The 25,026-nt window shown below is 48.5% G+C and overlaps 1 protein-coding gene across 4 annotated transcripts in view; it reads right to left on the reverse strand.

The window, feature by feature from the left end:
• The window catches only part of FBXO38 (F-box protein 38), a 77,984-nt gene that overhangs the window by 16,962 nt on the left and 35,996 nt on the right, over positions 1-25,026 (reverse strand). For all 4 annotated transcript variants that reach the window (XM_030211433.1, XM_030211432.1, XM_030211436.1 and 1 more), the window contains exons 8-17: positions 16,848-16,941; positions 16,613-16,743; positions 15,217-15,387; positions 14,816-14,958; positions 13,769-13,982; positions 13,540-13,656; positions 12,982-13,155; positions 11,010-11,669; positions 1,228-1,328; positions 27-129 (exon numbers count right to left, since the gene is read on the reverse strand). In XM_030211433.1, coding sequence (XP_030067293.1) covers positions 27-129; positions 1,228-1,328; positions 11,010-11,669; positions 12,982-13,155; positions 13,540-13,656; positions 13,769-13,982; positions 14,816-14,958; positions 15,217-15,387; positions 16,613-16,743; positions 16,848-16,941 — 1,908 coding nt within the window. The remainder of the gene's footprint in view (positions 1-26; positions 130-1,227; positions 1,329-11,009; positions 11,670-12,981; positions 13,156-13,539; positions 13,657-13,768; positions 13,983-14,815; positions 14,959-15,216; positions 15,388-16,612; positions 16,744-16,847; positions 16,942-25,026) is intronic.

Here is a 25,026-nt window from a genome sequence, read left to right on the forward strand (position 1 = left end):
CAAGAAGTGACAGCAGCCACACTTACCATGAATAAACATCATTTTGGGACAGTCTTTCAGCACAAGGTCAGTGATTCCACAGTTGGTTAATGTGATACCAACCAGATTTTTTGATTTGAGGGTCAGTACCTGGAGAAAGAGAATCATATGAAAATGAAGTTCAGAAAGGAAAGAGCAGGTTGCACATTTGAAGAGTGAGAGGAAAGAATGGTGAAGATCCCTGCATGAGGATGGACAAGTTCCGATTCCTGGACATCGGTGGCCAGACACCATTTTTCCCTCTCTGTCTCAATAATCAAAGCGATTTATGCAGGTATACATCGGTGGATAAAGTATGTGAGTGGAATTCAGCAGAGAAGAGAGTATGCAATCTCAGCCTTGGTGCCTTTCCAGCAGCTACTTCTGTGCTTGGTCCCACACAAGTGCAAGACTATGTGGATCCAGTGTACCTGCAATCCAGGTGCTAGCTGCATTTTCAAAGAGAAACCCCACACTGAAAATGAGCTTGAAGTCTTTCATTTCATTCCATTTATTGGCTCTTACTTATATCCTAAGGTCTAGTGATCCTTTAGATACAATACTCAAAGTTTCTGGTAGCCCTTTGGATGTATATTTTTATATTACTCTTTCCTGCAGTAATATCTGTTAGCACTTTTAATGCATTACTAGCAGTAATATACAGAGGAGTAATTAGAAAGTTTTATGACACCTGACGCAGGCATTTCATGCTGAGAAATGACTCTGTGCCAAGTCTTTGTCCAATTTGGTGCTTGAATAAAGTTTGAAATCTCCTCTTGGACCTTTTTTGGAAGGCTGATTGACATCCCCACTCCGTTGCCTTTGGACTCATAACACACATCACATCTCCCTGCACCACTCAAGCTATGCATCCAGGATCGCTTATATGCAGCTGGCGTACACTGCTGCATGTATTTATTTCAACAGTTTTTATTGATGACACCTCCAAAATTACAAATCCACCTTAACACAGCAGCCTCAAAACATTTGTACAGAGCTCAGTGGAACTACACTTCAAACATGCAACATTTCGTACAGCCATCACATTTTTTTAATTTCTGCTGCATATATTTAAAGCAGCTCCCGTGTGCATGGGAAGGAAGATTTCAGTAAAAAAAGAAGTACCACCACACACACATCCCTCTTATAGCCTGAGAAGCTACTGCCCAGCCAGACAATCCTGCCTCTTCGAAGAGGCTCCAGGCCTACCTGCACATGGTCGTCCTCAATCACAGGGTCGCTTGTGCTTGTGGATTTCTCAGCAGTCCGCTTCCGTTTGACAGCCTGACGAGGTTTTGATGCAGTTGCCTCTGAGGATAGGAAAAGGAATCCAATTAACTCGCCTAGTCCATTCTGGTGCATACATTAGGGCTCAAATACTTTTCCCGATTTCTTATGCTCATGTGAAAATTGCACATTCAGTGGCTTGGTAGCTTGGTACAAACTAGATCACACAAAGATCACATCAATACTCAAAAGTCACAACCAAATGGAGAGCGCTGGCTCTATCTAAATGCCCAATCAGTATCACTTGCCCAGCAGCACACTTAACTAGCCTCAAGTTATAGAACCAGGTCATCTGTACACGCGGTTTGATCACAGGGGAACCCTGTTGTCCATTAGTGGCTTTTTTTTGGATACAGTCACTGTCTGCAAGGAACACTGTACTACATCTGCAAAAGCAATCGCTCGCTCCTCTTACCAGCACAAATCTTACACACGTCAACATATCTCAGCTCTGCAGAGCTAATGCCTTCTGTAGCAGACAGCAGCGTTCCCTTACAAAATTAGCCAACCAGCTGACTAGTGCCTCCGTTCATCTTTTTTAAACTATTTACCCTAAATTCATTATGTCTCTTCCAGCTCAGTGCCAGTGTGTTGCAGGAGACAAACTCTCAGAAACTAAGATGAGCTCTGCTAGTCCCATTGCACTGTCTGAATTTTAAAAGGCTAGACAATGGCCATAGTGCTACACACTGTAGTCACAGAATCTGGGTTCAGATCTCTGCTTCATAGGCAACACTGTAGAGGGGGTGGGTTCAGGGGCTGGGAGGAAAGACTGCTAACCAGCGGTGTTGAGGGTGAATCTGGGAGGAGGCTCCGCTTTGCTTGGCAAGGGTCTGCTGAGTACTTCAGACTGGGGGACTGCAGAAACTGCTGAAGCGAAAAATGTATAACAGTTACAAAATAAAAATTTCATGAATGTTTTAGCAGAAGAATGGTCTTTTGCATCCAGTTGGCTGTTGATATTCCATCAGTCTGCTCATTTAATAATTAGGCTCAGAAATCAACAACTTAGTCATTTGATTTGTTAAAAAACGAGAATTGAGAGCTCTCTGGTCAATCTATATGCCTATGCATTTTTACCATACCTCAGATGACATTGCAAGTATTCTCTCCACTTGCTGTGTTTTCAAAAGCTCTGCAAAACATTCTAGAAATCAGCGTTTTTAAAAAAATCGAAATATTTTTGAGCAATTAAAAAAATGCAAAGGGTTAGCCATGATACCGCAACCGGCCAGTGTCTGGCAAATACCAATTTCAGCTTCCGATCCAGCAACACATAGAGGAACGTAAACATACAACAGTTTCCCAACATCAGAGTCAGGGAGGAAGCATTTAGAAAACAGGGACCCTATGGATGCTACAGCACATACAATGACTTTTAAAGGAATGAGTGCTATTTTGCCTTCAGTGAAGTAAGCAAGTCTCACTTTTCCCAAGGGTAGTTTCAGTGCAGCTTTGAGCTGGGCCCATAGGATTCAAACCGCACATCATGAGCACCACAGCCTTGTCTGACTCCGCTCTGTAACCATCACTCAAGCTCTTCTATTTGCTTTGAAAAACAGTTGTTTCTCTCCCTGCTGCCAATTACTCCACAGCAGCACAGCTCTCTCTACTGGCCAGAGACAAAGGAGCGTCTCTAACAAGAATGTGCACTTCAAAATTGCTTTCTGGGAAGCACAGGTTACCCTCAAGAGAAAACACTCTTCCTTATCTTATGGCCCCAGCCTACCCTCTTTATAATACCCCTGAATCTCACAGTTCCCATTTTCCCCCTATACCGTATTACTATAAACAGCCCCTGTTCTTAACCCAAAAGGGTCAAGCAGTCCCATCCATCTACACCAAGGAGGTAATTGTACAATTGGCGTCTCTATTTAGTCACCTCAAAGCTGCACGGTATGAGCCGGTTCTTAACAGAGCCAAGGAGTTCAGGTTCCATATCAAACCACAGCTTTAACCTAGTATCGATGAGCAGCTGAACTTACACCAGCCACAGAGGCAGTGACATGCACAATTTACATGTGTCAGAGGCAACCCCGCCTATGTCCCATCCCTGCTCTGCCCTGCGGATGCCCCTTGTAAATATTTGCAGAACAGCGCTTAAGAGAATAAAGGTCACATATACTTGAACACCTGCTCAGTTCTACAACCCCCTTGGTCTTCCTCAGAGATCCGCTGTGCTTGTAGCTTAAATGCAGATACCATCCTCATCTCCACCATCTGTTTCCTGCACCCACTATCCTTTTTCTAAAGAAATATTTCCCCGATAGCTCCTGAACTGTTCCCCTCTGCCCTCATCTCATTACCCCTCATTCCAGAACTTCCTTTAATTGAAAAAGCCTGCATCCTGCACATTTATGATAGAGACATTTAAATACTTCCAAAGTACGTCACCCCTCTTCTGCTTTTCTAATATACTGAAATCTTTAAGTCTATCCTTACATTTTTAAAAACAAAGACCACTGGCCATCCTCTTGGAGGAGTAGCCTAGTGGTTAGTGCAGTGGACTTTGATCCTGGGGAACTGAGTTCGATTCCCACTGCAGCTCCTTATGACTCTGGGCAAGTCACTTAACCCTCCATTGCCCCTGGTACAAAATAAGTACCTGAATATATGTAAACCGCTTTGAATGTAGTTGCAAAAACCTCAGAAAGGCGGTATATCAAGTCCCATTTCCCCTTCCCTTTATATCCATTCGAAGGCTCGGGCTCCAGAACTATACACAATAGTTCAGAAGAAGGTCTCACCAGAGGCAACTACCAGCCCCTGGTTCCAGCTGCCACCCTTTAAAAGGACATGATCCTATAACTAGCCTGGTCCCCCTTTAAAAGGACATGATCCTATAACCAGCCTGGTCCCCCTTTAAAAGGACATGATTCTATGATCAGCCCAGTCCCTTTCTTTCATGCACAGATGTACTTCATCTATACTGTACTGCTGCCCTATGATTTTGCCTCTGCCAAATTCCAGAACACTCCTCTAACTTTGCTAGATCCCCCTTCATATTTTCCTCATTTTCCAGGGTGTCTACCTTGTAGCACAGTTTGTTACTATCTGCAACAGCAGCCCTTTGGTAATATCACTTATGAAAATGCAAAGCTCTTCCGCACAGCTGGGTTCTCCTCTGTGACATGATTTAACTACACATGAGTTCTTTTCTGTTTAATTCTTCAGTGAAAGCAAAAGCACATTACAAGTCAAGGTAAGTGGTCTAATGAGCTATTTTATGGAGACAAGCAGCACAGCAATTACAATAAGTTAAAAAGAACTGGTATTTACCTTCCCAGCTATACATGATACAACATTACCACTATGATAGAAAGTTATCAAAGGGGAAAAAATATCAATAAACCAAGTGCTCCAAAAATGATAAATGCCCAGCTTATCTTTGGATAAACTAGTGTGGTTGCTGTGAGAAGTAAAATTATGTATCATACCTGATAATTTTCTTTCCATTAATCATAGCCGATCAATCCATAGACTGGTGGGTTGTGTCCATCTACCAGCAGGTGGAGATAGAGAGCAATCTTTTGCCTCCCTATATGTGGTCATGTGCTGCCGGAAACTCCTCAGTATGTCGATATCAAAGCTCCATCCGCAGGACTCAGCCCTTAGAGAATTACACCCACAAAGGGACACTCTGCCCAGCTCACCACCGCCGAAACGGGGGAGGGGAATCAACCCAGCTCTTCCCCACACAAGTGGGGGAGGGGAATCCGTCCAGCTCATCCCCGCGGAGCGGGGGAGGGACACCACACCTGCCGATGCGGGGGGATCTGGCTTATCCTGCAACCGCGGGAGGAGCTGACTGACCCTAACACCGCCGAAGCGGGAGGGGTACAAAGCTGCTCTACAGCCGCACGAAGCGGGAGGGAGCGCCGGCAGAATTTAGGTCTCAATCTAGCCCCATAAAATGGAGGGGAGAGGAATGCAGCAGCTCACTGTAACACAAAATCGTCTCAACTCCTGAAGAATCCAATTGAAAAAACTTGAACACGAAGTCCTCCTGAACAGGAACTGAAGACTAAACTTGAACCTGAAATGCAACCAGAATATAAACAGTACAGATATCTGGGAGGGGCTATGGATTGATCGGCTATGATTAATGGAAAGAAAATTATCAGGTATGATACATAATTTTACCTTCCATATCATCATGTCGATCAATCCATAGACTGGTGGGATGTACCGAAGCACTACTCACCCAGGGCGGGACATAGAAATCCCTGACCGCAACACTGAAGCTCCAAACTGGGCCTCCGCCCGAGCAGCCACAGTCAAGCGGTAATGTCTGGAGAAGGTATGAGCCGATGCCCAAGTTGCCGCCCTACAAATCTCTTCCAAGGAGACAGACCCGGCCTCTGCCATCGAGGCCGCCTGTGCTCTAGTGGAGTGAGCCTTCAGCTGGATAGGCGGCACCTTCCCCGCGGCCACATAAGCCGCTGAAATGATTTCCTTGACCCATCGTGCCACTGTAGGCTTGGCAGCCTGCAGACCCTTACGAGGACCTGCGAACAGCACAAACAGATGATCCGACTTCCGGAAATCATTGGTCACTTCCAAGTATCTGATGATGACTCGTCTCACATCTAGATATTTGAGAGCAGAGTACTCCTCTGGGTAGTCCTCCCTACGAAAGGAGGGTAGACAGAGCTGCTGATTCACATGGAAGCGAGAAACAATCTTGGGCAGGAAGGAAGGCACTGTGCGAATAGACACTCCTGCCTCAGTGAACTGCAGAAAGGGCTCTCGACATGATAGCGCCTGGAGCTCGGAAACTCTTCTGGCTGAAGTGATAGCCACCAAAAAGACTGCTTTCAACGTCAGGTCTTTCAGAGATGCCCTCGACAAGGGTTCACAAGGCGGCTTCTGCAAGGCTCTTAGCACCAGATTGAGATTCCACGCAGGTACCACTGAGTGCAGAGGAGGGCACAGGTGATTAACTCCCTAGAGAAAGCGCAACACATCTGGCTGCGAGGCCAGGGAAGCACCCTTCAGGTGACCCCTGAAACAAGCAAGAGCCACTACCTGGACCTTAAGGGAACTGAGCGACAGGCCTTTTTCCAGACCTTCTTGCAGGAACGCCAACACTGAAGAAATTGGAGCAGTGAAGGGAGAAAGTGAGCCTGCCTCACACCACGATGCAAAGGTAGCCAAACCCTGGCGTAAGCAGTAGAAGTAGAGTGCTTCCTCGTTCTGAGCATAGTGGCGATGACCTTGTCTGAGAAGTCCTTCTTCCTCAGACGCTGCCGCTCAATAGCCAGGCCGTAAGACCAAAGGGGGAGGGATCCTCCATCACCACGGGACCCTGATGCAACAGGCCCCGCTCCGCTGGCAGCTGCAGAGGGCCGTCCACTGAGAGCCTGATCAAGTCCGCATACCAGGGACGTCTGGGCCAATCCGGACTCACCAGGATTATCCGGCCCGGATGCTTTGCCACCCGGCCTAGCACCCTGCCCAACATGGGCCAAGGCGGGAACACATAGAGAAGCTCCTGTGTCGGCCACTGTTGGAGAAGAGCATCTACTCGCAGAGATCGAGGGTCCCGTCCTCTGCTGAAAAAGCGCGGCACTTGGCAATTGGCTGATGATGCCATCAGATCTAGGCTCGGCTGGCCCCAGCGCTTCGTGATGTCCAAGAACGCCTGAGCAGAATTCATGACTCCCGCAATGTGGGCCGCCGACAGCTGTTCCAGGTTTGCTTCCGCCCACAGGCATAGCTTCATGGCCTCCTTGGCTAGAGGGGCGCTCCTGGTACCTCCCTGGCGATTGACATAGGCCACAGCCGTGGCATTGTCAGACAGGACCCGTACTGGCTTCAGCGCCAGGACCGGGAGAAACTCCAAAGGCGCCAACCGAATGGCTCTGAGTTCCAGGAGGTTGATAGACCACTTTGCCTCTGCAGGGGACCAGAGCCCCTGCGCTGTCCTTCCCCAGCAGTGGGCTCCCCAGCCCCACAAAGAGGCATCCGCTGTGACGACAACCCACTCCGGGGTCATAAGAGGCATTCCTGCGGAAGCTTGTCTGGCCTCAGCCACCAGCTCAGTGCCTTGCGCACCGCTGGATCCAAGGGAAGGCGCACAGCATAATCCTCCGAAGCTGGAGTCCATCGCTGCAGCAGAGAGAGCTGTATAGGTCTCATATGGGCCCTGGCCCAGGGCACTACTTCCATCGTGGCCGTCATAGAGCCCAACAGCTGCACATAGTCCCAAGCCCGAAGAGGAGAGGCTGCTAGGAACTTGTCCACCTGAGCCTGAAGCTTGACAATCCGATTGTCTGGCAGGAACTCTCTGCCACTTGGGAGTCGAATCGAACTCCCAGATACTCCAGGGACTGAGTCGGGCGCAGCTGGCTTTTCTCCCAGTTGATGATCCACCCCAGGGAGCTCAAAAGAGCAATCACCCGGTCTGAAGCTCTGCCGCACTCTGCATAAGAAGGGGCTCGGATCAACCAGTCGTCCAGATAAGGATGGACTTGTACTCCTTTCTTGCGTAGGAAGGCCGCGATGACCACCATTACTTTGGAGAAGGTCCGCGGAGCAGTAGCCAACCCGAACGGGAGGGCTCTGAACTGGAAGTGTTGGCTCAGAACTGCAAAATGCAGAAAGCGTTGATGAGGAGGCCAGATGGGAATATGCAAGTAAGCTTCCTTGATGTCCAAGGATGCCAGGAACTCCCCTGCCTGCACTGCCGCTATAACAGAGCGGAGAGTGTCCATCCGAAAGTGCCGAACTTTCAAGGCCAGATTGACCCCTTTGAGGTCGAGGGTAGGCCGGACAGAACCTCCTTTCTTTGGTACCACAAAGTAAATGGAGTAACGTCCCTTGCCAAGCTGATCTTCTGGCACCGGAACGACCGCACCCAGGCGGATCAGATTGTCCAAAGTCTGCTGCACTGCCACAGCTTTAACCGGAGACTTGCAGGGAGAGTGCACAAACCCGTCTCTTAAGGGTCGGCAGAACTCTAGCTTGTAGCCGTCTCTGATGACTTCCAGCACCCAAGCGTCTGAAGTTACCGTGGTCCACTTGCCCAGAAACGAGGATAGGTGTCCTCCAATCTGCTCTGGGCCATGGACCTGCACCCCATCATTGGGTATGAGACCCTGGGGGAGGACCGGAGGAGGCACCTCCGGGACGGCGGTCTCTGCGAAAGGAATGCTGCTTGGGGGAGAAGTTCCTTATGAAGGAAAAGGGGGCAGAGGAGCCCGACTTGCCCGGGCGACACCGACGGGCTTCCTGAAACCGTCCTTTTGAGGAACCGGGGCGGGCACCACCGGCCCGGGCCCTGACCTCCGGTAACCTCTTACCTTTAGACGTGCCGAGATCGGTCACAATCTTGTCCAGCTCGACCCCAAAGAGCAGCTTGCCTTTAAAAGGCAACTTAGCCAGGCGAGACTTAGAGGCTTGGTCAGCAGACCAATGCTTCAGCCAAAGCCACCACCGTGCAGAGACTGTCTGAGCCATACCTTTAGCCGAGGCTCTCAAGACATCATACAGCAAGCCTGCCAAGTAGGCCAAGCCCGATTCCAGGGCTGGCCAATCAGCCCTCAAGGAAGGATCCGAGGGGGAAGCCCGCTGCACAAGCGTCAGGCACGCCCTGGCCACATAGGAGCCGCAAATTGAGGCCTGCAAACTTAAAGCAGCCGCCTCAAAGGACGACTTTAAAGCCGCCTCCAATCTCCTGTCTTGGGCATCCTTTAGGGCCGTGCCACCTTCCACCGGCAACGCCATTTTCTTAGTCACCGCAGTGATTAAAGAATCCACGGTAGGCCCAAGAAAGGCCTCCCGTTCACCTTCAGGCAGAGGATAGAAGCGGGACATAGCACTAGCCACTTTGAGGCTCGCTTCTGGGAAATCCCATTGAGCCGAAATCAAGGTGTGCATGGCTTCATGCACGTGGAAGGTTCTAGGCGGGCGCTTCGTCCCCAACATAATGGCAGAGCCAACAGAGGCTGAGGGAGAGACGTCCTCCGGAGAGGAAATCTTCAAAATGCTCATGGCCTGCACTAACAGGTTGGGCAAATCCTCTGAGCGACAGATCCGTGCTGCAGAGGGGTCATCCGCTCCATCCGAGCGGGAATCCGTCTCCTCCAAGGAACCCCCAAAGGACCGTTGGGAGAACTCAGATACGCTGCCCTCATCTACATCAGAGGAGACCTCTAGGGCCTGGAAGTCCACCCGAGGGCGTTTGCTTCCGGAGGCCTCAACCCCTTGATCAGAGGGGGGAGCCGGGGCAGCGTTTAGCATAAGAAAAGCCTGATGCAGCAGCAAAATAAACTCAGGGGAGAAACCCCCTAGACTGTGCACTTCTGCTGCCTGGGCCACGGCCCTAGACGCACCCTCAACCGGCGCTCGCAAGAGCGGGGGAGAAACCTGCTGCGCATCCAAAATGGCGTCTGGCGCGAAACTCCGAGAAGGAGCCGCGCGGGAAGAACGGCGCTTAACTTTCGCCGCTTTCTTGCCGTCGCCCAAATAAAGGGCAACCATAGCATTAACGTCTCCCACCTCGAGGGCGGCCCAAGAAGAAGCCGTCCGAGCAGAGTGGCCGGTCAAAATGGGGGGGGGGAGCAGCGGGGGATGGGCGCTTATGGCGGGAAAAACCGCCGCACCGGAGGAAGAACCGGGACACTGACCGGATTCCAAACTGACGCCCAAAAAAAGGCGAGTCAGGCTTTGAAACCCCCGCATCCCCGCTAGACGCACACAGGCGGTCCGGGGAGCGAATCTTCGTACCCTCGCCCTCCGACGCCATAAGCCACGTGGAGACTGAACGGGGAACCCCCTGCCCGCTATAAAAGGTAAAATTACCTGCTTCTCGCTCCAAGCTGTAACGAACTGGTGTCCCAGTGAGCAGCTGCAATAAATGCTGATATAAACGTTGAAATAAACGCCCTTAAAGGACGTTCAAATTTTTTTTTTTTTTTTTTTAACGGAGCCAGCAGGAGGGGGGAGAAAAGGAGGGACCTGGCACTACCAGGTTTGCACTTGCTCAAGAAGAGCCCTCAACCCCAGGTACTCAACAAAACCTAAGAATTAGGCTTGGAGACCTAGCCAGAGCTGCTGCTGTGTGTGACCACCACCTGCTGAGATAGAGAACATACTGAGGAGTTTCCGGCAGCACATGACCACATATAGGGAGGCAAAAGGATTGCTCTCTATCTCCACCTGCTGGTAGATGGACACAACCCACCAGTCTAGGGATTGATCGGCATGATGATATGGAACAGCTACCAACTCCCCCCAAAAATGTCCTCTTTAATTGGACTTACTTAGCTCCCAAAATGTAGTGAAGTAAATACTAGCATTCTGTATTCTCAGAATTTAAAATAATCCCACACTTCAAAACTCACATAAAAGCACATCAACAGAGATGTAATTCTACTGCCCTATCTTATCACCCCCCACCTACCCTCCTTACCAGCAGTGCATTTATGATTCACTTCTATTGTGGATCTGAGGGAGAGGGCATTCACCACGAAAGTTGGTACTTTTTATTAGCTTTTTGTTTTTTAACCTTTATTGCTGCAGCTTATAAATGATATTTCAGGGAGACAATTACAAGCTAATCCTTTTATTCTTGCCATATTGCCTTTAAAACACAGCCACTTGGCAGAAACATAAACGTTGCACAGCACACACGGATCATTCATAAGGAAAAGATTAAAAGTGAGACAAGAGCAAGAGGCATGTAATAGGTGAGACTATACCTGACTCAGACACCAGTGGAACCTGAGATAATCGACTCCTGGCTCGCGTCAGAGGTCTGTGTGGAGAATTATGGCATTCCTGTCCACATGTCTCAGGCGACTGTCCCCCAGACATGCCCTCACCAGGTCTCTCACCTTGAGACCCCCAGTTTGGTCGAGTCCTGACTGGAACATCCAATCCATTACCACTAGCAGTACAGGGTCCACTCACATCATGCCCTTCCACTTCATGGCACCCGCTAGTCCTCCTATGTGGCTCTCGAGACTGGCCACATAAGCACTTTGTACAAACTGAGCTCTGTTCCAGCTCATCACAGCAGTCTGTGCCATCTGTCCGACATGGGAGGCAGCAACAGCGTTTCTGCTCAGCAGTGGGGCTGGGGCAGGCTGAAGCACCGCTGGAAGTCCTGGCACAGTCTGGGCTCTGAGAGGTGACATTATAGGAGTTGGGGACAGTAGAAGAACCCCCACATGTCTCTAGATTTTTGCTCTTTTCGGGCGGGTCACTGGCTGCTTTCATGTCTGCTTTGATTTGCTCGCTGGTGACCTGACAGCCCTTCTCACAGCTACTTTCCTCTACAGGGATCGTTTGCTTTGCCTGACTGGCATTGAACTTCTTCCGCAGCGGGGTTTTCCCTTTTCCACTTAGAGCTGGTAAAACTGCAACAAAGAAGTGATAACTAGTAAAGGAATTACAAATCGTCCTCCGAGCTCCACCAAGGTCTCAGAACTTGTGAGTTCAGTGACGCTTCAGCAGAATCCCTAAAAATTCATGTATACATTGCTTTTTAGCAGGATTTCAAGTACTTACAAAAAAGAGCAGCAAAGAAACAAAAATACAGTAACCGATAGGATATTTGGCCCTGTGTACTACATGAAAGCTACCAAGAGGGGCATGAGAACAACATCAGCCCTTTAGAGGGCAACAAAACTGCTGAAGATTGTCTTTACATTTCTAAGAATTTACTTAAGTGCTATTCCAAGCAAATTTCTTGGCATTTCTGTGTTTGGGCTGAAACTGCTCCACCCTAGGGTTTATTGTCTATTTGCTTTCAGGAATGAGAATGAGCTGGAAGCTTGATCTCACAGAGATCCTATGAAACTGCGGTTAAAGAAACAAAGCAAACAGAACATCCTATGCGGGAGCTCTGGATTTGATTCCCGAGCCTGGATTGGTGGGGGTTCGAGGTATAGCAGAGGCCGCACTTAAACTTTGGCACAGGAAGGGAAAATGCCTCGCCAGTTAACCTTCCTATTCCACCATAACTAATCTGTGCTCAAGTGCATACATGCTTTCCTTTTAAAATTTATCCTAACAAGATACCCATGCATGTTCACACCTATTAGTGAAAATCCAAAAGTATGCATGCAAGTTCAAACTCTAATCAAACTCTTTCCCAGGATGCCTCTGCTCACCAGGGAGGAAAATTAGGTACAGACTTATTCAACAAACTTGTTCTGTGCAAAAATCATTGTATTACCTGGGGAAATGCCTTTGAAAATGATGCCTTTTGGGCTCATTTTATTAGGATTTTAAGGCTTCTAGAGTGTTTTACAAAGTTAAGTAGCCAGGAGTAAGTGCTTAGTAATAATGCAGCTACATTTACACAATAGGCACATAGGTGGTCCCGGGGATGGAATGATGCACATGCACACACATGCACACACGACTAAGCGCAGGGGCAAATCTGTGCACCTTCTTCCCTGGGTAATTTCATCAAGGAACACGGGTGCATGGGTTAAGACATGTGCCTTCCCTGCCTAGGCACTCATTTACAAATTACCTTGCACTTGGACAGACTCTGTACTCTAAGCCAAAACCCCAAAGGAGAAGGGAAATGCAAGGGCCAAAATGTTAAAAAAATATATACAAATAGGAGAAAATATAAAATATATGAAAAGTGTCCAAAAATGCAACTTGTATTTGTACTACATTGTTTAAATGAAGCTGAAGCAACTTTCATTAATTCACCTGGGTTTTCTTGTGGCACAGGGATCTCCTTGGGTTTCTCTTCTAAATACCCATGTGCTGCACTATTAGCAGGGCAGGGCTGTACAGAAATCACACTGTCCTCTTCATCCTCACTGTCAGAGTCATGGACGGTGATTGGTGCAGCTTTCACTGGTGGCTGAAGGCCGCTGGGTCCTGAGAGGATACAGAAATACACATCTGTGTGCATGAACCGACACTTAGGTACACTTATGCACTTGGTTCACTGGAGATCACTACAATTATACACACTCAACCTGGCCGGTACTAGGGTTCAAATGAAAAAAAAAAAAAAAACAACTCCCTGACACAGTGGTAGGAAGCACTTCTCTATGGATCAGCTGTGAAGCAATGTCCTCCACGAAAGGTCAATTTCTCCTTGGAATCCAGCATTAAATCCAGATCCTGTCTACACTCCATGATTAAAGGTTCCCAGGGTACTGTTTATAAGAATGATGCTTTAATTCCAGCATAGATTTGATAAGTATTAAACTGTGACACTCTCTAGATGAAGATCATGTATAAGTACATAGGAGGTACCTGCTTGCTCCTCATCCACATCCATGGGAATAACAGCTTGGCTGTACCTGGGAGGCTCATTCCTGCTTTCTGCTTCCTCGACATCTTCCTGTGCTGCCTCCTCCATCTCATTCAATGCTGAAACACAGTGCAACACACAGCTCACATGCTGGGCACGCTTGTGAGGACACTTCCTAGTGACAGATGCGCTAGAAGTGATCTCTTGGTGGCAGGGAAGAGCGGTACTCACCATCGGCTGCGATCTGTTGATCCTCGGCCGGCACATCCTGCTGCAGCTCATTCTCCTGATTCTGGTGCTGATGGTTGTTCTGATGCAGGTTTGGGGCGTGGTTGTTATTGTTCTGGTGGTTGTTCTCGTTGTCATTGTTGGAGTTCTGGTTACTGACCAGTGCAGATGAGACACCGATGCCAGTGCCAGCGCTCAGACCTACACGTGCACAACCCTGTGGACACACAGACACATGTGTTACTCCACTTCTGTGCTACGACACCTTCCTGCAACCTTCAACATGTACTTATTATAATTTATTCCACGTTTTTTGAAGGAGAGTTCACCGGCAAGAATAAGCCAGACATAGACAACAGACAAGAGTAAAAAGATTTGGATAACAATAGACATTATGGCAGTATGCTATTTACAAGGTCAACACAATAGACATTACATTATCAGCAGATAGCATAGTGGAGGAGGAATGTATAGACTGAGAAGATACAGGGTGATGAACTTAAGGAAAAATTGCACATGAAAATGATCTCAGGGCAGGAGTTGGATAACTAAGTCCTGCTACAGTATGTGCAGCCGGTGCTAGTCCTTGTGTGTGTGACTAGCTAGTTAGTCGCTTCTTTCATTAAATGCCTCGGAGAAGAGCCAAGCCTTCACCTGATTCCTGAAGTACAGACAGTTTTGCGTTTCTACTCAGAGATTATTTTAAACAATGTCAATTTTTTTCCTAAACATCCTATTTTGCAATCCCTAACTTACAATTCCAAAAGTCTTTATCAAGCAACAGCATTTCAGAACTTAGCATTCTTTAGAGGTCAAAAGCCACTGGAACCTCAGTTTCCCAGCTGTTTGATTTGGATTTCAGAGCTGATGAAACTTATTCACTACTGTTGCATTTCAACTACACTATTGACAGCCCTTTCCTTTCAGAGGTTTGGACAATCAGTTTTTCAACTATACATCAATTTGTTCCCTCCTTCACATGGGGTTTTTGGGTTTTTTTCCCACCAGTTTCCAAAAACTGATCATCAGATGCCTAGAGGAATCTCTTACCTTTGGGGGCTCTCGGAACATCTGGTCGAGGGAGATAAACTCCAGACTGGGTAGCAGCTCGATAAATTGGCTGAAGGAGTCCAACTTGATGGCATGGCAGCGCACTAAGGTGAGGTCGACCAGTCGGCTCCACCGCGAATGGTCTGCAGAGAATAAGCCCAGGGTTTAAATGCAGCAGTTACAGGTGAGTCAGCAATGCTAAAACTTTTAAAGGAATGCTCCCAGAGATAAAAAAAAATATTAGTGAACTAACACTGCACCAGTAACACTAGGCAGGCCAGGAGAACACAGCCAGCCTGAGTCAGATAAAACCATTAATGTATATCTAGTAACAATAAAAATACCAGCACTCAGTCAGCTTTTGACAATGCTTCACACCTCCTGACAGAAGTCTCCAGTACCTGTGACCCAGCCGCTCGGGTTGTGTAGGTGAGGGCAGTTGTAGATGACAAGATATTTGATGCAGGAGAAAACCTCATTCACCGCCTTCATGCCAATGTCAGTGATGATGCCAGGGTTCTCAGCCACATCTGCTAAACCATACTTCATCAGGTCTGCATTGGTCATTTTACCTGTAACAGGTAAGCAGCTAGTCTAACAGAAGCCACCTCAAAACCTATCTACAGCTGGAGTAAGGCAAGCCTGAAGCAGGACCAGCTCCGTGTAGAAAACATAGGGAGCATAAACAACCAAGGAAACTGAAATGAATTTAGCTCACTTAAATAGTTTTCTTTACAAACAGAAGACAAATATATTTCTCTATACAGGTAATGCATTTTCCAGGTCAGAGCAAAATTAAGGAAGCCCATCCGAGAGCCTCTGTCTTATTCATCTGGTTTCCTAAGAAGCCCTTCCGAGAGCCTCTGCAGGTTGCTATAAAACCTTTAGCCATCTGTATAGCAGACAGTCTGACTGGGTATCTTGCACTGATGTGGAACAGTCTTGAAAATGGATAAACAAGCTCAAAATAGGAATAACACAACAGAGATTAAGGCCTGTTGAAGCTTTTATTTCTTCAAACACTGAACTGCTGTTGTGATAAATAGCGGAGGTAACTGTCTGTGGTCACTTTTGTACTCACAGAGCTAATAAGCCATTTGAAAACAAAAGTATTTGATGTTCTTTTGACAATGTGTTTTTGTGGGTACACAGGCATGAAAGTGCCCATGGACTCTGCACCTCTTGTTTCTGAATGCAGAAGATGGGGTGGGGGTGGGATTGCAGGTTTGAAGATTCCATGTTTTGTAGGTCCTTTACTTCTTGACTGAATCTACTGCCACAAATGGCCCATTTTAAAGCGTGGGGGTGAGCCCCACCACTATTTTTTAAGAGGCACTTTGGAGGGTGGAGGATTTTCCAACAGGGCAAATTACCTGAGAAAGTGGTTTTGCAAATTGTCCTCAGTGGGACTAATCTGTTGTATACGGAGGGCAATAAAGAAAATAGCATTTTATCTGTGGAAATTGGGGCTTTCATTAAAAGTAGTTTTTCAATAAGCTAGATACTTTTATCCAGAGTGGGAAATCCTGGGGACAGAGCTCACCATCTGTATTTTGCCCAGAAAAATTGCATATAGAGAAAGACAAATTATAGAAGACCATTAACCTGTCCCAGTACCTTTACTGCTTCATTAATATTATTGCAAAATATGTTAAACACTTCAGCTATTTTATGATACCAGAATGTTCTAACGCCCTTTTCACAAAATCCATTGAAAGTGGCTGGCAATGCTATAAACATGACGGGCTCAGTTCCCAAGTCACACATTTTCCACTAAAACTAGAAAAGGTTTCTTACACTGTAGCAAAAACTCATCCACATATCCCAAGTGAAGGGTTTCAAACTGCGGGAACTCCAACTCGGCCATCTTAAGAGCAGAAAAGACCCCATCCTTGGTCAGGGAAGGCTGGATTCGAACTTCATGTAACCTGTTGGCACGTAAATCTACATTACTCGCACAATATAGCAAGTCAACTGGCAAACAGTGAATGGCAGGGCCAGGTGGGACTGCGATATGTGAGGAAAGTAATACCTTCGTGCCGCAGTGATGATGAGATAGCCCAAATCCACTTCCAAAGCGTTTTTACAAGCCCCCAGAACAATGGTGTGCAGATTCCGGAAGCCACCTGCCAGACCAGGGGAAAGTCACAATTAGGAACCAAAAAATAACAGATTGGATGTCATTGAACAAGATTTCATAGTATATGTTGTTGCTAGAATGTTAAGATTATACAAAGAAACTGAAAATTTAAGAATAGCATCAGAACCATTTTCATCAAGTTTTCACCAGATCTTTCTTGGCACAGTAAAAATGCATAACCCACAAAGAACTCCTGAGGGCTCTCTTTTAATCACGAGTGATGTCAGACTAATCTCAATATCCTCTTCTGTTTCTCTCCTCTTGATTCTCTCTCGTGTCTCTCTATATTTTGACTGTGGATTCGGAACAATTGATGTCATTTCATAGTTTCAATTTGTTGCCTATTGTTCTAATAAAATTCAATAAAATTAAGTGAAAGGAAGCATCAGAAGGTGCTTTGGAAGTGAAACTGTTGTCCAGGAAGAAAACAGACTAAATGTTCCTTTCGTTGGAAAAGAAAAGATTGATTGTACAGTGGCATATCAATTTAAGAAGCTACAACTGGTGCTTCATGCCAACAAAATGAGAAAGAAATAACCCTAACAAAAAAACCCCCAAAAGTAGAGACTGGGATGGTTTTACAGAAAGTGACTTGGTCATCAAGCAGGGGTGTGCGTTCGGCTCATATGGGGATGCAGTTATACCTATGAATGAGAATACATACAATCAATTTTCACGTGTAAAAAGGTTCTAGTGCATAGACAATGTATGTTATAAAACATGAAAATTCCAAAACAGGAAGACTAGCCAACCCCCCCCCCCCCCCCCAATTTACTAAGCCTCGCTAGCGGCTGGTGGTGTGCTAATGCCGACACTGCCCATTCACTTTGAATGGGCTGGGTCAGCATTGCCACACAGCTTAGTAAACAGAGGGGCAAATCTTTTTTTGGCCATGCACAAACCTGCTACGGAACACCTGTTAAATAAGTGAACACAGTGCCCTCTGGTGGTGAGACAGCAGCAGTTGCAGCAGCTCTCTCCAGTAATGGAGGTGATAAAGTGCACTGCTGGATAACTGTATTCTGCATGGCTGGCAATATGGAAAATTAACTGCACTGACATAAGTATCAGAGCACTTGGGAATATTTGATTTCTCCCACCTCGAGGGTAAGTTTACAGAAGAACGCCTTGGCAGGAAAGGTTATGTGCCTATTGCCTCTGTGCATTTAAGCAATGGCCTGCTTGAAAAATCCCACACAACGTTACACCTACTGCAAGGCAGCTTGTGCATGCTGGTAAGAAGTTTATATAAATGCAGATCCCTAAAGAAGATCTGTTACAACTACAGGGGAAAACAGATAATATTCTGAACTTCCAAACTGCCATGGTTAAAGATTTGCAAGCTTTGAGATTAAAAGCAGAAAACTTGGAAAATGTTGCTCGCTCTAAAAATTTAAGAATTTTACATTTTCCAAAAGTTCCTTTGGTAACTCCTAAAGATATGTTTAACAGATATCCGACAGAAGTTTTGAAAATCCCTCAGCAATCTTTGCCACCTATTGCAAAAATCTATTATTTGTCCACTGGCAAGAAAACAAATTGAAAATGTGGAAGGTAATGGACTAAAAATGGACACGATCTTTCAGCACTCCTAGAAAGACCTGATAGCGAGGAAATATCTCCTGGTACTTTACTTGTACAGTTGGCTTAGTAGTTAGGGATTGGATGTTTAAACGTCGTACTGCTTCCTTTCTGATGATGTTTCTTGAGATACTCAAAAGAGGAGGAAGCAGTTTCTTTCGTTTCGTCCAGTTGCTTTGCAAATAGGTGCACTGTTCTAGTTGAAGTTTCCCTGTAAGTTGTATAATTAAGTTTAAAGATAAGAAATATTTCTTCGTTGATTCATCCCATCTATCTGCTTTTGTAACTGCTACACACCAACAGGGACCACAGTAGAAAGCGCCTCTAATGTTTCAACTTGACTATCCGGATTAGGTAATGCTGATATTGTCTTTTGTAACTGAAAAATAATTTCTTTATTCTTTTCACCCTTAATCTCCTCATATTTTGTGGACTGGAATTTGAGTTTTGCTCTTTATTTCTGTACAAGTTTTTGCTTAAGTTTGTAAATTCATAAAAACAAAGTATATAAAAAAAGCTGATCCCACCTCTGGTCCATCCATTTTCTACTCACAGAAATGCCTGCACATCTCATGCCTAAAAGCAGGTGCTATGCTTTCTGACTTATCACTTTCAAGCTAGTTCTCCTATTTGTTCCTTACACAGAGATGCATTAAGTTATACAGACAGTGGTTGAAATTTGCAACTCTTTCCGTAACTGTACAACTGAGCCCCAGAAAACCCCTAACCCTGCCACTTATATGGATTAATTTTTGCCCTACAATGACTTTGCAGCCAAAACTTATTCTTTCCCTGGGCTGGCTTTTTCAGCACCCCATTCGATTGAATGCATAGCTTTTAATACAAGTGACAAAAGGATGTAATATTTTTCTTTTCTTTGCAGATACTGTGATCAACAAGGCTCAACCAGGAATCAGTAAGACCCTAACCACTGTGAGGATAATTCTATACCAGGCCACCTGATAAGGGCTCGCTTTCCTTTACAGAACAGTAGATAACAGTTTAGCTCTGTGTATATAATTTAGGAATGACTGTTTGCATCTAAATGCCAGTGAGTGTAAGTTATGTAAAGAATAGTGTATTGTATAAACATGTGTCCATGTGCACACCCACCCATAAATATGAGCTTAATTCTTAACATTTACATTTCTCCTTGGTGGGTAAACGTTAGCCCTGATTTCACAGAATTATTTGTTACATTTGTATCCCACATTTTCCCACCTATTTGCAGGCTCAATGTGGCTTACATATTACCGTAAGGCGTTCGCCAGTCCAGTAGAGAAACAAATACAAGGTGATATTATGGTCGGGTGAGGTTCATGTGTTTCTGACACAGTAGGGATAGAAGAGGTGGTGTTTCAGATAAGTGAATGATACATACCTGTAGCAGGTGTTCTCCGAGGACAGCAGGCTGATTGTTCTCACGACTGGGTGACGTCCGCGGCAGCCCCCACCAACCGGAAGAAGCTTCGCGGGCGGTCCGCACGCAGGGCACGCCCACCGCGCATGCGCGGCCGTCTTCCCGCTCGTGCGTGACCTTTCCCGCCAGTTGAATGACAAGCCAGAAAACAACATGAAAACGCAACTCCAAAGGGGAGGAGGGAGGGTAGGTGAGAACAATCAGCCTGCTGTCCTCGGAGAACACCTGCTACAGGTATGTATCATTCACTTTCTCCGAGGACAAGCAGGCTGCTTGTTCTCACGACTGGGGTATCCCTAGCTCTCAGGCTCACTCAAAACAAGAACCCAGGTCAATTGAACCTCGCAACGGCGAGGGTATAACAGAAATTGACCTACGAAGAACAACTAACTGAGAGTGCAGCCTGACCAGAATAAATTCGGGTCCTGGAGGGTGGAGTTGGATTTACACCCCAAACAGATTCTGCAGCACCGACTGCCCGAACCGACTGTCGCGTCGGGTATCCTGCTGGAGGCAGTAATGTGATGTGAATGTGTGGACAGATGACCACGTCGCAGCTTTGCAAATTTCTTCAATAGTGGCTGACTTCAAGTGGGCCACTGACGCTGCCATGGCTCTAACACTATGAGCCGTGACATGACCCTCAAGAGCCAGCCCAGCCTGGGCGTAAGTGAAGGAAATGCAATCTGCTAGCCAATTGGAGATGGTGCGTTTCCCGACAGCGACCCCTAGCCTGTTAGGGTCAAAAGAAATAAACAATTGGGCGGACTGTCTGTGGGGCTGCGTCCGCTCCAAGTAGAAGGCCAATGCTCTCTTGCAGTCCAATGTGTGCAACTGACGTTCAGCAGGGCGGGTATGCGGCCTGGGGAAGAATGTTGGCAAGACAATTGACTGGTTAAGATGGAACTCCGACACCACCTTCGGCAGGAACTTTTGGTGGGTGCGGAGCACTACTCTGTTGTGATGAAATTTGGTATATGGAGCATGAGCTACTAGGGCTTGAAGCTCACTGACCCTACGAGCTGAAGTAACTGCCACCAAGAAAATGACCTTCCAGGTCAAGTACTTCAGATGGCAGGTATTCAGTGGCTCAAAAGGAGGTTTCATCAGCTGGGTGAGGACGACGTTGAGATCCCATGACACTGCAGGAGGCTTGATAGGGGGCTTTGACAAAAGCAAGCCTCTCATGAATCGAACGACTAAAGGCTCTCCAGAGATGGCTTTACCTTCCACACGATAATGGTAAGCACTAATCGCACTAAGGTGATTCCTTACTGAGTTGGTCTTGAGGCCAGACTCTGATAAGTGCAGAAGGTATTCAAGCAGGTTCTGTGCAGGGCAAGAACGAGGTTCTAGGGCCTTGCTCTCACACCAGACGACAAACCTCCTCCACTTGAAAAAGTAACTCTTTTTAGTGGAATCCTTCCTAGAGGCAAGCAAGACCCGGGAGACACCCTCAGACAGACCCAACGCAGTGAAGTCTACGCCCTCAACATCCAGGCCGTGAGAGCCAGGGACTGAAGGTTGGGATGCAGCAACGCCCCGTCGTTCTGCGAGATGAGAGTCGGAAAACACTCCAATCTCCACGGTTCTTCTGAGGACAACTCCAGAAGAAGAGGGAACCAGATCTGACGGGGCCAAAAGGGCGCTATCAGAATCATGGTGCCGTGGTCTTGCCTGAGCTTCAGTAAGGTCTTCCCCACCAAAGGTATGGGAGGATAAGCATACAGGAGGCCGGTCCCCCAACGGAGGAGAAAGGCATCCGACGCCAGTCTGCCGTGTGCCTGTAGTCTGGAACAGAACAGAGGCAGCTTGTGGTTGGTCTGAGAGGCGAAAAGGTCCACCGAGGGGGTGCCCCACTCTCGGAAGATCTTGCGTACCACTCTGGAATGAAGCGACCACTCGTGCAGTTGCATGACTCTGCTCAGTCTGTCGGCCAGACTGTTGTTTACACCTGCCAGGTATGTGGCTTGAAGGAGCATGCCGAACTGGCAAGCCCAACGCCACATGCCGACGGCTTCCTGACACAAGGGGCGAGATCCGGTGCCCCCCTGCTTGTTGGTGTAATACATTGCAACCTGATTGTCTGTCCGAATTTGGATAATTTGGTAGGACAGCCGATCTCTGAAAGCCTTCAGTGCGTTCCAGATCGCTCGGAGCTCCAGGAGGTTGATCTGCAGATACTTTTCCTGGAGGGACCACAGACCCTGGGTGTGAAGCCCATCGACATGAGCTCCCCACCCCAGGCGAGATGCATCCGTCGTCAGCACTTTCGTGGGCTGCGGAATTTGGAATGGACGTCCCAGGGTCAAATTGGTCCGGATGGTCCACCAGAGCAGTGAAGTGCGGCAACTGGTGGAGAGGTGGATGACATCTTCTAGATTCCCGGTGGCTTGAAACCACTGGGAAACTAGGGTCCATTGAGCAGATCTCATGTGAAGACGAGCCATGGGAGTCACATGGACTGTGGAGGCCATATGACCCAGAAGTCTCAACATCTGCCGAGCTGTGACCTGTTGAGACGCTCTGGTCTGCGAAGCCAGGGACAAGAGGTTGTTGGCCCTCGCTTCGGGAAGGAAGGCCTGAGCTGTCTGGGTATTCAGCAGAGCTCCTATGAATTCCAGAGACTGGGTTGGCTGGAGATGGGACTTTGGGTAATTTATCACAAACCCCAGCAGCTCCAGGAGTTGAATAGTGCACTGCATGGACTGGAGGGCTCCTGCCTCCGAGGTGTTCTTGACCAGCCAATCGTCGAGATACGGGAACACGTGCACTCCCAGCTTGCGAAGGTACGCCGCTACCACCACGAGGCACTTTGTAAACACTCGTGGGGCAGAGGCGAGCCCAAAGGGCAGCACACAATACTGAAAGTGCCGTGCGCCCAGGCGGAATCTGAGATACTGTCTGTGAGCTGGCAGTATCGGGATGTGAGTGTATGCGTCCTTCAAATCCAGGGAACATAGCCAATCGTTTTTCTGAATCATTGGCAGAAGGGTGCCCAAGGAAAGCATCCTGAACTTTTCTTTGACCAGGAATTTGTTCAGGCCTCTCAGGTCTAGGATGGGACGCATCCCCCCTGTTTTCTTTTCCACAAGGAAGTACCTGGAATAGAATCCCTGCCCTTCTTGCCCGGGTGGTACGGGCTCGACCGCATTGGCGCTGAGAAGGGCGGAGAGTTCCTCTGCAAGTACCTGCTTGTGATGGGAGCTGAAGGATTGAGCTCCCGGAGGACAATTTGGTGGCAGGGAGGCCAAATTCAGGGCGTATCCGCACTGCACTATTTGGAGAACCCACTGATTGGAGGTTATGAGAGGCCACCTTTGGTGAAAAAATTTTAACCTCCCTCCGACCGGCAGATCGTCCGGTACGGACACTTTGAGGGCGGCTATGTTCCCGTGGATCCAGTCAAAAGCCCGTCCCCGGCTTTTGCTGTGGAGGCGCAGGGGGCTGCTTAGGCGCACGCTGTTGACGAGAACGAGCGCGCTGGGGCTGTCCCTGTGCCTGACGAGGCCTTCGGGCCGGCTGGGTGTACCTATGCCTTGCAAAGGAATAGGGCACAGCCTGCCGGGCCCGGGAAAAACGTCCACCTGCTGAGGTGGATGCTGAAGGCGCCCGGTGGGAGAGCTTGTCGAGGGCGGTTTCCCGCTGATGCAGTTGGTCCACCAGCTGCTCGACCTTCTCACCAAAAATGTTATCCCCCTGGCAAGGGACATCGGCCAATGTCTGCTGGGTGCGGTTGTCCAGGTCAGAGGCGCGCAGCCATGAGAGCCTGCGCATCACTATACCTTGGGCCGCAGCACGAGATGCCATGTCACAGGTGTCATAGATACCCCTGGACAGGAACTTTCTGCACGCCTTCAGCTGCCTGACCACCTCCTGATAAGGCCTGGACTGCTCCGGCGGGAGCTTATCGACCAGGTCCGCCAGCTGCTTCACATTGTTCCGCATGTGGATGCTCGTATAGAGCTGGTATGACTGGATGCGTGTCACGAGCATGGAGGATTGGTAGGCCTTCCTCCCAAACGAGTCCAGAGTGCGAGACTCCCGCCCCGGGGGCGCCGAGGCGGTATCCCTCGAACTCCGTGCCTTCTTGAGAGCAGAATCCACGACCGCCGAGTCATGGGGCAATTGTGGCCGCATTAACTCTGGGTCCGAGTGGATCTTTTACTGGGACTCTGCTTTCTTGGGGATGGTGGGATTAGATAATGGTCGCATCCAGTTCCGAAGCAGTGTCTCCTTGAGGACATTGTGCAGCGGCACCGTGGTGGACTCTCTAGGTGGTGATGGATAGTCGAGGACCTCGAGCATCTCAGCCCTCGGCTCATCCACAGAGACCACGGGAAAGGGAATGCAAATAGACATATCCCGCACAAAGGAGGCAAAAGAGAGACTCTCAGGAGGCGAGAGCTTCCTCTCTGGTGAAGGCGTGGGATCCGAGGGAAGACCCGCAGACTCCTCGGAGGAGAACTATCTGGGGTCCTCCTCTTCCCCCCACGAGGCCTCTTCCTCGGTATCGGACATAAGCTCATGTAGCTGAGTCCTGAACCGGGCCCGGCTCGATGTCGAGGCACCGAGGCCTCGGTGTCGTCGAGCGGTGGACTCCCGCGCCGGCGGGGACGAAGCTCCCTCCATCAACGTCGACGGGGACTCCACCTGCGTGGCGGTCGAGACCGGCGCCGCAAGCGGCGGCGGCGTCTACGGCCTCGGCACCGGGCTAGAGCTCGCCGGCGCCACAGTCATCGGCGCCGGGGGTGCACAGCCTGGCGCATCAGCCCTTCCAGGATCCCCGGAAGGATGGCTCGGAGGCACTCGTCCAGGCCCGCTGTCGGGAAAGACGTGGGGGCCGGTAGAGGCATCGGTGCCGGAAGCTGCTCGGGTCCAGGAGACTGCACCGAAGTGCTGGGACCCTGACGTGGCGGTACCTCCACCACCGAGGGGGACCTCTCCTCTCGACGCGGACGCTTCGGCGTCGACTCCTCTCCAGTACCGAGAGCCGGATGCGTCGAGGGCGACCGGTGACGGTACTTCTTTGCCTTCTTACGGTGCCCGTCAGCAGTGCCGGGTGGTATG

The sequence above is a fragment of the Microcaecilia unicolor genome, chromosome 8 (genome assembly GCF_901765095.1).
Source record: "Microcaecilia unicolor chromosome 8, aMicUni1.1, whole genome shotgun sequence".
NCBI classification, from domain to species: Eukaryota; Metazoa; Chordata; class Amphibia; order Gymnophiona; family Siphonopidae; genus Microcaecilia; species Microcaecilia unicolor.